Source organism: Anabrus simplex, chromosome 5 (genome assembly GCF_040414725.1).
Source record: "Anabrus simplex isolate iqAnaSimp1 chromosome 5, ASM4041472v1, whole genome shotgun sequence".
In the NCBI taxonomy this organism is placed as follows: domain Eukaryota; kingdom Metazoa; phylum Arthropoda; class Insecta; order Orthoptera; family Tettigoniidae; genus Anabrus; species Anabrus simplex.
Window position 1 is genome coordinate 432,016,485 of NC_090269.1, and position 13,175 is coordinate 432,029,659.

Consider the following 13,175-nt stretch of genomic DNA (forward strand, 5'->3'; position numbering starts at 1 on the left):
GTTATAGTTTGATCTATAAAACTCTTAATATACCTCTTTCCAAAAGTAACTACAACAAAGAATTAAACACAATCTTTACTATAGCCCAAGAAAATGGATATAATAGAAACTATGCTAATAAAATAATAAATAAAATAAAAAACGAAACCTAAAACTATACTTATAAACACAACTAAAGGAGAAAAGAAACTACACAGACTTCACGTTTAATAATAATAATTTTATCATTACTAATTTATTTAAACAACATAATATTATCATTGCTTTTAAAACGAAAGATAAAGATCCCAAATTTTTTCTATGCCCATACTATCAACACTTCAAATACATTTTCATATTCAGAAATATATGAAGTTACCTGTAAAGATTTTAATGCCAGGTTACATAGGCCAGACAGCAGAATCTTTTCAAGAAGACATTCAGAACATTTCATTGCCTTTAAGTATAATAAATCTATGTGGAAACACATGACTGATTATGGACATTCCTTTTCTACAATAGATCAAGATATGGAAACTCTTTACTACAGTAATAAAGGCAAATTACTCAATATTTACAAAGACTTTTTTTACTAATATTGACAGAAAACAAAAATACTTAATATGAATGAAATCTCAGATAAAATCAACACCCTTCAAGAATTATTTTTCCTGTAAAACTTCAAACCAAAAATTTCCAATCCATAACCAATTTCAGATCTCCTACCTGCCAAGTATCCCCCTCCCCCACCTTCATTCAACCACGTTCCAACACAATAATTTAATATTGATCCACTATTCCATTTTATAAGAAATATCCTAAACCTTTTTAAAATTTTATGTATAAGCAAATGATATGATGGAACATATGATGAAGTCAACATTTATTTGACAAGAGAAAGCCACATTTGAAGCAAAAACTTTACACCTAGCCAATGCATTCAAATGTGAAGTTCTCCTTTATATTGTACTTTGATGTCATTGAACTTTACAATATATATTTGGCCATCTTGTGGTGATTTATTACCAAAATATTCCCATGACTTCTTCCTTTACTTTCTCGGTCCACGCCTAGAGATACTTAGTGAACTACAGATCAGATAGTGGTCAATATAATCAAAATCTCCCTGGAACACCAGACATTCCTAACAGATTTTCTGAATTCAAAGTCTGCTATATTATAGTCTCTTATCAAACTGGTGCCTCTATACTCCCATGTGTAGCAGTAAATAGCCGTATGCATGAAAAATGTATTCGTAACTGCTAATCCCATACTAGTACAGAAGTCCAGCAAATGCTTCCCGTTGCTGTTACCCTTCCATCATCATTTACCAATCACCCTTTTGTATCCTTTAGTTTGATTTTCAACTCTTGCATTGAAATAGCCTTTATCTCCTAATTTCATATATGTTCCTGCCGTTGTTCCCACCTGATTGTTGCACCGAGTATGTGATGTGTAACTTCTAACATGAATGTGACTTCCTCACTCCAGCCAGCTTTCACTCCCATACAAAGAAGCCAGTCTCAAAAGGGACTGGTGTAAAGACAGCCATTGTCAATGCATTGTTGGAGAAAGGATTCATTATCGTCAAAGATGTGCATGGGATCTCTTACTTTAGCAGCTGTCAATGAGCTGATATTGCATCTAAGTTAAATTCTCCTCATGGATACATTATTGACCCTGCTACAAAGATGAAGACATTTGAAAACCCACCAGAGGGAGCCATTGATTATATTTATTAGATGCTGTTGATCTGTTTGAGTTAAGTTCCTCCTTGTATCAAAAAGTATAATTGCCTGAGTGATTACCATGAATTTTGATGGGACTTCAGTAATCTTTTTGAACTTCTAACAACCTCAGTGAACAGATCTGCAATAACTGTGCTCAGTGGTTCAATTTGCATGTTTAGGAATGTTGCTTATCCTTCATTTCATTGACTGTACCAGATTGTGAAAATTTTTTATCTCTAATTGCACCCTTTAAAACTGTATCTCTTTAAGTACACCTTGCCTCCACGGCAACCAGTAGGTGCTACAGAATGATTTTAACTCTGAAATGCTCATTTTGTTCAGTCTAGGGTAAAGTGGAATCATCAGAAATATGGTTACTTCAAAACCAGTGTAAAATTCTTAAGAGTTATATGTGCTTATCTACAGGGAGGACATTTACAACACTCATTCTAATTGGATTTTGTTGTTTCTATCCCTTTGTTTCTGTAATATGATTATCCATTAATCATGTAGTATTTGCTTTGCCCCTATCTATTGCTGGGCTTTGAGTGCTAAGCAATAAACCAAGTTGTTATTGTCAGTGAGTTAAGTCCACCAGGGAGTGTTTATGAGTAGTTCACTTTTGTTCCCAATATCTAATGAGGCCAGCTGATTATTTTTCATCTTGCTCCTATGAGAGTAGTTTCCAGGTGGTAGGGACCAGGAATTAAGTATGTCACAGAATTTGATGCCATCTAGGAAGTCAACATAAGGATCCTAATGGAATCCAGGTCTTTTTGCACTTCATTGGTCCAAAGGCTCCGGTGAGATCCTGGTAAGCATTGTTGTCCATTAATGACAGGTTTCCTTAGTAATTCAACAGCTTACTTTGCATGCCAGCATTGGTTGTTTTCAACTGTCAATATATTTTAGAGTTTGGTTTTAATTGGTAGACTCCCTTGCAGAGTTCTTTGGATCTTTGAATTTTCCAGAGAATGCACCTTGTAACTTTTCTGTTTCGTCCATAGTACATTTCCTGTTCATTAGCAGAATCTGCTGACCACAGAACCTGCAGTCTGACAATGGTTCTCTAGTGATGGATCTTGACATTCTTTGAAATGCTCTTCAAGTATATATTGGTTTCCCAGCAGTTTATTGGCTGCTTTTTGTTTCGTACATCCTTCTATAAGTGAGGTGCCATCTGTACCATCAGGGTGAAGCATCGCCTTCTGCTATGCACTACATGCCTTTCCGCTCTACGTACACTGATCTAGTGTATAATTTCTCCACTACTCGCCACTCGGAGCTAATAGCATATTGGTTGGTCAGCGCTCTGGCAGGAAGTTTACTGACAGAGGATTTTCCTGCTTGCTGGCTTCGCGTTTAGAACTTAAACATTATCAAACCATTCAGTTACTTGTGAAGCAATGTTTTCCAGAAAGATGGGTGTAGCATATTTTTTTCCAGTAAGCTCAACATTTCTGCATGGATATTGTCTGAAGAGACAAGAAATTTTAGAGCAGGGCATAGTTCAAGTTCAGGAAGAATGCCCTGTTACAGTTTCACATGTCCTAGCAAATTTGAACTTCATAGCTTTAACAACAGACTTTAAACATATGTTCATGTACCACACTACTAGTTCAGTTGGATAGTGCAGCTTATCAGGAATGTCCTCTTACAAATTAAGTCCATTAAATGGGAGCTATATTTTTGTTTTATGACGAGCTTACAGCAGAACTTGCAGTCGACCTTCTTCTGTACTTGCATCACAATAAAACCTCCCATATATGTCGTTGTGAGTTCCAGTGTTATATATCCTTGACATGGAAATACATGAACAGAAACTTTAACAAGAGGCTTACCCTCAACTATTGAAATGAAATAAATTTTGTGAGATTGATGAAGCTTGTTTAGAATACACCTGACATTGTCTGAAACTGAACATTTGACCTCCTGAACCTTAGCTTTTTGTAAGGAGCAATTACGGATCGGAGTTCTCTTGTATCCACGTAAAAACTACCCTGTTCTCAAAAACCTATTCATACTGAATGTCACTGCTCTGCAATCCAACATGACATTACTTCCATATATGCTTCTCAGCTTGCTGAAGAAATACTCTACTGGGTCACTGTTAAATGACCTTGCGAGGACGAAATGGATTCCTGATGAGAGAAGATATTTAATACACAAGACAGTAGAAGAGATTGTCAGAAGAATAGCTGCAAATGTTTCTTTGCTTAATAATATCATTCCATGCATCATTCCATGTCTCTAATCCTTTCAGGATACTCCGGAAAATCTTTCTGTAATCATTCCAATCTCTCGTCGCTTTAAGCGCTACAAATTAGTGCCACTCACATTGTAGATTTCATACCATTCCTTTATCATTTTAGGAATGCAATGGTGCACCATTGCTTTGGAAAGCCAATCCTTGAAAGTGGAAATTCTTGTCTGTTCCTGAAGAGCATTAATCATCTGCAATTAAAATATATCCTGGGCCTATTTCACACTCACTGTTTTTCAAATGTGTAGGTGCCTTGTGCTTTCTAGTTAACCCTACAAGCACTAAGGATTTTTTATGACGTGAATACTAAGGGGGGCTAATAAATGTCCATCAAATTTTTTATTACATTGAAGTTTGGATATGGCTGTGGTATATTGTGTAATGCTTTCCATAATGTAACAACAGAAGTAAACACTGTAAAAGAATTCAAAAGAATTAAAACTACGATTTGACAGAAATACAGGATGGTCCACCAGCCCATTGTGATCCAGTTTTATGCATCCATTCACATTTACTACAATTCTGAAAGACATCGGTCCCTCTCCCTATACCGGAGTAATATAACGAGATGTGTGTTTACAGGCTAGAAGACAGCAGGAATCATGAGCACCATTATTAATTCCTTGTGGGTACCTCGAATGAACTCGTAAAACGAGTACAGATACTCAAAATGCGTACTTTAAAACAGGAAGTGGACGCACAGACTGGGAGCACGGTACTGTATAGGCTGGAATGTGGGCGCCGTTGGTCAAGTGTCGCAGTAGCTCACATGGCAAGCAGACGGGGAGATGTGTGATAGAGGACAGTGCTTGAGGTAGGAGATTCGAATCCGAGATAAGAAGTGTTTGACCTTGTGAGTGGACAGTTTTCGAAGTTCTATAACCCAAGCCCACGCACAGTAATTGATGAAATGCTTTCCCTGTTTACAGGGAGATGTCCATTCAAAGCATTTATGAAACACAATCCAGAAAAATAAGGGTTACTTATCCATATGCTTGCCTGGATGGTGGTAAGGTTGCATACTCGATAGCTTCCAATGACACTTGACAAAGGGAGAATCTTTATCTTGAATTTTATGGGCAGGCCTTGTCATCCTATCATCAAACCTTATGATCTTAGTTAATTATCCCTTTACTCAAGGCTTCCTGATTGGTTTGCGACACAATTTTATAATAATTCTGTCAGTGAAAAACTTACAAAAATGTTTCCAGAGGACTTTCATTGGATATTCTTCCTGATGCTTTTAACCCTGGTTGAGATTTAACTGTGTTGTAGATACCCCTACAATATGCGTGAGGTGGTTCTGAAATATACACTTTTCCAGTTTTTGTAACATATATCAGTATTTCCATTTCCTTCCTTGGAACTGCTCTCATTTCTTATCTGATTTTCTGACATAACCTCATTTTCTGTTTTCCCTTCATCACCCTGAGCTTCTATACACGCATAGTCTTCCACCTTATCACTGTCACTCAGTTCTGAAAAACATCTTGTAATAGTTCTTCTTCGATAGCACTATCGCTCAGATTCCTCGACGTGATGGCAAGTAAGTTTGACACAATACAACACACACTCCCTCACATTCCCCGACGTATTAGCAGCAAGTAAGTTTGATTCAATACAACAACACACTATCACTCAGTTTAGCTGATAATATTCATAATAAGAGCAATAAATGAGAAGCAGCACCGAAAACATCTTGCTGGTTAGCACTACTAAGGGAGGGTCATTTTGTGTACACTAGTTTTAGAATACACAAAAGCACAATAATTACTTAGGGAACAACAATGTAAGAACATACTACAATAATTCACAGACAATAAAGTAGAATATCAAGAAGGAGCATGCATATTTGTGAGAATTATCCAACATTCCTCAAAGTGAGGACACAAAATAATCCCTCTCCCTATTATTTCTAGGGTTAAGAAAGGAACTGGTTTAATCACTTCTTTCGGCTGCATGTATTATACATTTTGATATATCTGCAACTAAGTTGTTCTTGGCATGCATGTTTCCTTGCAAAAGTGATGTCCTGACATATTTAAGAATGTGACACCCATTGAAGGCTAGGAATAGAGGTCATCTTAATTGGTAGGCTGAGGAATCTGAGACTTCAATACTTTACCATTTGATAGTCATTTTATCATATTCACATTTATCTTGAGGTTCCCTGTAATCGATGTTAAAATGTGAAGCCAGTAGTTTCAACCTGTTTGATGACTGACAGGGGCAGATTGTACAGTTGAACACCAGACAGCCTCTTTGAAAAGAAATTTTCAACAGGAAGTTTGTAAGAGGGTAATATGCCAGATATAACAAAGCATCTGTAGTGAGGAAGCACACATTTTTGGCTTCATTAATTCTCTCAATTTCTACGAGAAGTCTCTTTGGTGAGATCTGTCGCTCCTGTTTTGCATGATGTGTTTTCTGAGTAACGACTCACTGTGCTCCCCTAAGGGAGTAAGTGATTTAGTGTGTAAATGTAACACTTTGAAAGAAAGCCACATAATGCACTGCTTCATGCAGTTTTCTGATCAATGCGCTGACAGTTTGTAGTTTAAAATTTGGTCTGGTGTGAATGAGGTCTTCAGGATTGGAGTCATTGGTGCCCATTATTAGTTTAAAGTGGGTATGAAACTTATTGTTGAACTCATTCATCTTCAATTTCCTGACTTCCAAATAAATTCCAGCTTCTTTATTTTCGTACTGGCACGCCACAGTTCCAGTCTCAAACAATTATTTTTTATCCATTTCGACACTTATTGGTTGTCTGTACTCCCATAGACTGACTGGCAATATGTGCCAGCTGTCCATCATAAGATTTGTTAAAGTAAACAGCTGATTCATTATCAGAATTGTTGGCTCTCTTGCTTTTATTTCCAGTATTTTGCCCTTGTTCATACTTCTTTATTGGCCACCTTTCTAGTTTTGATTTTGATCTTGGCATCTTATTCTTGGAATAATTTTTAAATACGAAAGGAGCAACATTTTATTTCAATTTCCTTATTTCTAGTCCAGGACGGCAATCTGCTTTATCAGTATGCAGACTTCAAAAAGGGATGCTTTGGATTCAAAATTTGGTTTCCACTAACACGTTTTTCGGCCATTTCACAGTCTTATGTCTACATCACATGGTAATTCGTGAAATTAAATCCCTTTAATTTAAACGCTCTAGCTTTTGCGATACAGTACACAACAATAAACCATTGTGTAAATAGTATGCCAATACTGCTACCTACAAGTGAAAAAAAATATACTTCAGTTATAAAAATTGCCAGTTTTCATATTATAAGTAGGCAATACATACATTATATTAACTAAATACAAAATACTCTCCAAGGTGGACTGTTTATTTGCTGAGTCTTAATTCATTTAAAGCCAAAGTTGTGTGAATAAGTCGCAAACTTAAAATAAGCATTCAGTTGTACATGCACATGAACATTATAATATTATAATTTACATATGTATAGGCTTAACTTTCACTATATCCGGAATTATGCTTAATTCTCATACATTCCACTCTGTGCAGTACTACCACAGCAGTATTTTTCACCAGACAACATGCAATATGTACTATCACAGGATGAAACACCAGCTAATTACAACTTAAATCTACTGTCTCAGCGTTAAGCGATAGGTTCCTTGGACCCTACCCTGCAGTGAAATTACGTCCTGATAGTGCTCCTGCTGGGAAATATGGTAACCGTCATGTGTCCGCTTAAAGCACAGAAAGAGTGGAAAGGCGTGTAGTGCAGACCAGAGTGCGATGTGTGAACCCATTCACCGAGATACTGGAAAAGGCCATCTCTCCTAGTCGTTTGAAAGGTCAAAGTGTCTTTTCCGGTCTGCAAGTTTTCAAATTACTTGGTCTTGTCATGCAATGTCTACAGTGGTATATTGACCGGTCTCTTATGCAGGATGTTGACAGCAATTACAGCTTCTTCAAAGTTTTTCGTTAGTAACATGATGTCATCTGCAAAGGCATGACATCTTATTTGGTCTTTCTAGTCCCACCACCTCTGGTGATCAGTTTGATTCTTAGGTTTCTCATTTGATGTTACTCGAGTGCGTGGTTTGACTAAAAGGGCGAGAGGCCATCTCATTTTCGTACCACGGTTATGATCTTGAAACTCTTCGTTAATACTCTTCTGAAATTTACCTTGGTTGTGGTGTTCGTGAGTGTCTCCTTAATGAGGGTGTGCATGCCATAGGCCCGGTACATACATCAGAGTTGTAGTGGTATTGACGTCATCTGGTATGACCCGTCTGCTTCCTCTTCGACTGCACCATTCATGAACCACTCTAGTGCAAGGCCAGGCAGCTCCCCATTTCCCACTTAGTGGCAGTGCGAGATCAGCAGGGAAATTACAAGAGCGCCGAATTTGGAGTCTTCTGCCTTGAGTGTTTTCTTCACGTATCAAGCTACCGAACCAATCTGGAATGTTTGTTCTTCTTATATAAAAGAGCAGACAACCACAAGCCAGTTCAGTTCTTACTCAGTGAGTGATTACTGGCGATCGCAACGGGTGAGTGCAGGTGGGGCAGTACTGTGAAGTGTGAAAATAACTTTCGGTGCAGCTGTGCGATGTGCTACCTTGAAAAACAATGACCATTTTGCGTGGTCATGTAAGGCTGTCATTTTATGCGCGCTAAGTGTGAAGTGTGCGGTGCTATTTGAATACAGTATACAGAGAGAATAAGCAGTGTGTGTCCTCTTATAAGAGTGAGTGCTCTCGGAAAGCCTGTGTGTTAATGTGTAGAATAAGAGACTAGATAAAAAATCGTAGATAGAAGCTACCAGTTGAATATTTATATACCTACTATTCTGCAAACTTGTTACAGTACGCTATGTCAGTTTTCCATTAGGTTTTGTATTCATCAAAACATCTCCCTTACTGTGGGGAAATATCGTCGCTTTCTACCGTATCCAACAGTATGTTTGCAAGACAAGCCTATTTTGTATGGTCGTCATCTACCCACCGCGGTAAAGCTGTTCATGTTATCTGCTTTTGGCAATGTTATTTGTAGTATAAAGAGAAAAATTTCAGCACATGTGTAGGGTTTGCTTCTGGATTGTATATTTGATTTTGTTCTCTTACAAGGAAAAAGGTAATAGGCCTAAGTTTTGTGTTTTCTATGTTCTAGTGTTGGGAATGTTGCATTATTGAGGAGAGGTCCAGTGGATACATGTGGTCGTAGATGCAAGGTATTGAAAAATAGAAGTGAGACGATATGCAATTTAGCATTCCATGATGTATGCAATCTACGCCTGTCGTCTGATTCAGGAGAAAAGTCAGTGCATCCTATTAGACAACGGGAAAACTGTTTTGTTGCATGCGGAACAACGTTCCCAAAGAAATCTTATCTTCGAAGGCACCTGCGCATTCGTACTCGAGGGAACCCACATTCTTTAACTGATTTCGGTAAATGTTTTGGTGATAGGACCAGGCTTAGTAGGCAGGATCTCTCTCATACTGGTAACCCTCCATATTCCTGTGATGATTGCAGTATAAGGTGTTTTAGTAAGAGCGAGTTAATTAAACACCAACGCACTCATCCTCGAGAGCGTCCTTACTGTTGTAATGAATGTGGTAAAAGGTTTTATCTCAAAAGCAACGTTAAGGATCACATGATCATTCATACTGGAGTGCGTCCATATTCGTGTAATGATTGTGATAAACGATTTCGTAAAAAGAGTGCGCTTACTCAACATGTGCTGACTCACGCCAACGAGCGTTTACACTCCTGTAATGAATGTGCTAAAAAGTTTTCCCGCAAATCTCATCTTGAAAGACACTTGCTCCGTCATATCAGAGGGCGCTCTCATTGCTGTACGGACTGTGGCAAGAAGTTTGCTACTGAAACCAAACTTAGGATGCACTTGATCACTCATACTCGTGTGCTTTCATATTCCTGTGAACGATGCGGTAAGGCGTATTCGCGGAAATCTTATCTGCGAAGACACCTGCTCACTCATACCTGAGGTCGCTCATATTCTTAACTGATTGTGGTGTAAGGTTTGGTGATAGGACTAGGCTTTGTAGGCACGTTCTCACTCAAAAATATATGTTTACGCGGATGACATGGTTATTGCATCATCATCTCATGTAGATCTGCAAGCAGCCTTCAGTATATTAGTGGAATGGGCTGGCAGAAATGACCTACAGCTGAACGCAAATAAGACAGTAGTTATGACATTCAGACGAGGGGTAGAATTGCATCGCGTGACACAATTTATTATAAGAGCGAAAGATTTACGACAGTCGCGTCCTTTAAATACCTCGAAATGACGCTACAGACCACAGGACCACATTCACACTTCACATCAATGATAAGGTCGCAACTGCGATAATAACAATGCACGACATCTTACACATAAGGAACCTCTCAGTGGATACAGCGATAAAGCTATTCAGAGTGACGATCTCGCCTATTGTGAGTTACGGATTATATCTAATATGGGACCATCTTTCTAAGAACAATCTTGTGGACTTGGAAAAGATCAAGGCAATTTATCTCAAAGCAGTACTCAGCGTATCTAAATTTACCCCCCTCACGGTAGGTATATGACCTGGTGAGAGAAAGATTCTTTATAAACGATCTTCGAGAATGGATGCCATTACATTCTACACCTGTGTATCGGATTGCGTTAAAAGAACTACACGACAAGAAGAAAGAAATATGGAGCACGTTTTACACCATGAATGCTATGATTACTCAAGATTAGCAACGTCCAAGTTACGAACTGCATGTGCATGGATTCCATTACAAAATATGCGACAAGACAAGACATCACGACCCTACTAATGACTGTACTTGCAAATTGTGCAAGAAATAATGCGATCGGGACTATCTTCGAGAGTACGGAAAGAACAATGTCGTTGACCTCTTTTTGTATTGAATGGGCAATGTACGATATTGTATTTATTTCTTGCCCATTGGCTACATTAAATTCTATTATTAAACGTTTTTGTAGGAGAGCGTGTTCACATGTACCGAAGGAACGTCCACACTCACTTTTAATGAATACTGTATTACGTTTTCACGGATATCTCATCTTCAAAGACACCTGCTAATTCACATTGAAGTTCGCCTGCAGTTTGGTATTGACTGTGTGAATAATTTATTTTTGAGAGAATAATTTGGAATGCACCTTCTCGCTTACATCGAAAAACGTTTACACTATTCATAAAAAATGAGGCAAAAGCTCTTGTGAGAGGCTAGTCTGGTCAGTCCTTCCACAGCTACATTATTGATATCAAGGTGATGATACATTTTTCTCAAACGTGCTCTAGAACTACATATTCGGACTTGTACTTTGAATCGGAGAAATTGTTTTAACGAATTTGGAAACAAGTTCGGGCACACCTCCAATTTTCACACTATTTTAATGAATGTTGTAGTAGGTGTATTGTGGAGGCTAATTTCATTATACAGCTGCTCTTTCAGTCTCATGAATAGCCACTTCTCTGTAATAAGTGGTGTAATACATTTTCTTAGAAGGTTCATATGAAGAACGTATTCGCTAGCACTGCATTTTAATAAATGACAAAGCGGTTTTTTTCCAACAACCATCATCTTCGGACTGACCTGGTAACCCACTCTAGTCAACAAATACACTGATGTAATTTGTCCTTGGTCGTTAGTTTTTTTTAAGTATATACCAAAGGACAGTTGCTTAAGCATCAGTATCGTGCTTGCTGTTGTAAAGTATGTTTCAATGTAATATAAAGGATATTACAGAACAGCTACGCCATTTTACTGAATGTTCAGGTATCTATATGTCTGATGTCTCATCTTATTTTACTGCTAACTTGCTCTGGGCAAAGGCCTAGCCATACCACACACTTCTCATGCACACAGTGCAATACCTTTCTAAATGGTACTTTCTTAAACAACAGCCAGACGGAGTGGCTCAGATGGCTGAAAGTATAGATAAGAAATGTGTTTTTCCACCATTCAATACACAATTTATTTTAATAGATTAAGCTAATACCAGTTTCGGCTCTTTAACGGCCATCATCAGCTAGTACATGGTTTTGTTATAGCCATTAGACAATACACAAGTTGTTATATTAGGCATCCGGATGTCTAATGGGGGATGGAATAATAGCATATAATTAAAATATCAGTGGTCAAGTTAAAAAGTTATAAATAGAACATGAGTATGTAAAACATATTAAAAACACACAGGTTACAATATATAACATTTAAAAAGTTTCAACACATTAAAATTGTACGTATAGGTAGACACTTGTTAAAATTTTCAATTTATGTTATATGGATTCCATTCTTCTGTCCTCTGTGCAGATCCTTCTAAGTAATGTTGATTTTAGTTGCGTAGGGTAATCTTCGAGGACATTTTGAAACTAGTGTATGTCTTATTGATGTGGGCCTTTGTCATGATGAAATTTCGTTATGTTATATATCCCAACTTGTGATATACTATGGCAAGTTTCAATACAGTAAACAGCAAGTCTCGAGCATGTATTTAGAAGTAGTCGGTGGTAACACTTCTCTCGTCTATGTTTGTTCTTGTAGTTATAGTTGTTGTGGATGTCTTGTGCTGATGTGTTTGAAGGCCACTCTAGTTGTTGAAGGCGAAGGCTTTCTGACCCCAACATGGCAGGTTCCATCCCGGCTCAGTCAAGTGGTGTTTGAAGATACTGAAATACGTGAGCCTCATATCGGCAGATTTACTGGCATGCAAAGAACTCCTGCTGGGCTAAATTCCCGTACCTCAGCGTTTCCGAAAACCATAAAAGTAGTTAGTGGGATGTAAAACCATTAACATCATTATTATAATTGAAGACCTGAAATGAATGAGGCTCTAAGCGCCAAAGCCGCGCGTTTTGAGATATTGTATGAAATAAATTCTACACGCCAAGTCTAACAATGTATAAAACTGGACGAGTTGCCCGTGCGGTTCGGGGCGCACAGCTGTGAGCTTGCATCCGCGAGAGAGTGGGTTCGAGCCCCACTGTCGACAGTCCTGAAAGTGGTCTTCTGTGGTTTCCCATTTTCACACCAGGCAAATGCCGGGGCTGTACTTCTCTCTCTGCTATGTGCTTTATGTCGCACGGACACATAGGATTTATGGCAAAGATAGGATAGGAAAGGCTTAGGAGTTGGAAGGAAGCGGCCACAGCCTTAATGAAGGTACAGCCCCAGCATTTACCTGGTCTGAAAATGGGAATCCATGA

General features: G+C 38.2%; 1 protein-coding gene across 3 annotated transcripts in view; it reads left to right on the plus strand.

Moving 5' to 3' along the window:
* Window positions 1-12,033, plus strand: part of LOC136875061 (zinc finger protein 578) — a 65,703-nt gene extending 53,670 nt beyond the window's left edge. For all 3 annotated transcript variants that reach the window (XM_067148796.2, XM_067148795.2, XM_067148794.2), the window contains one exon: window positions 9,118-12,033. In XM_067148796.2, the coding sequence (XP_067004897.2) occupies window positions 9,118-9,955 (838 nt within the window). In that variant the 3' untranslated portion in view covers window positions 9,956-12,033. The remainder of the gene's footprint in view (window positions 1-9,117) is intronic.
* Window positions 12,034-13,175: the final 1,142 nt, after the last annotated feature.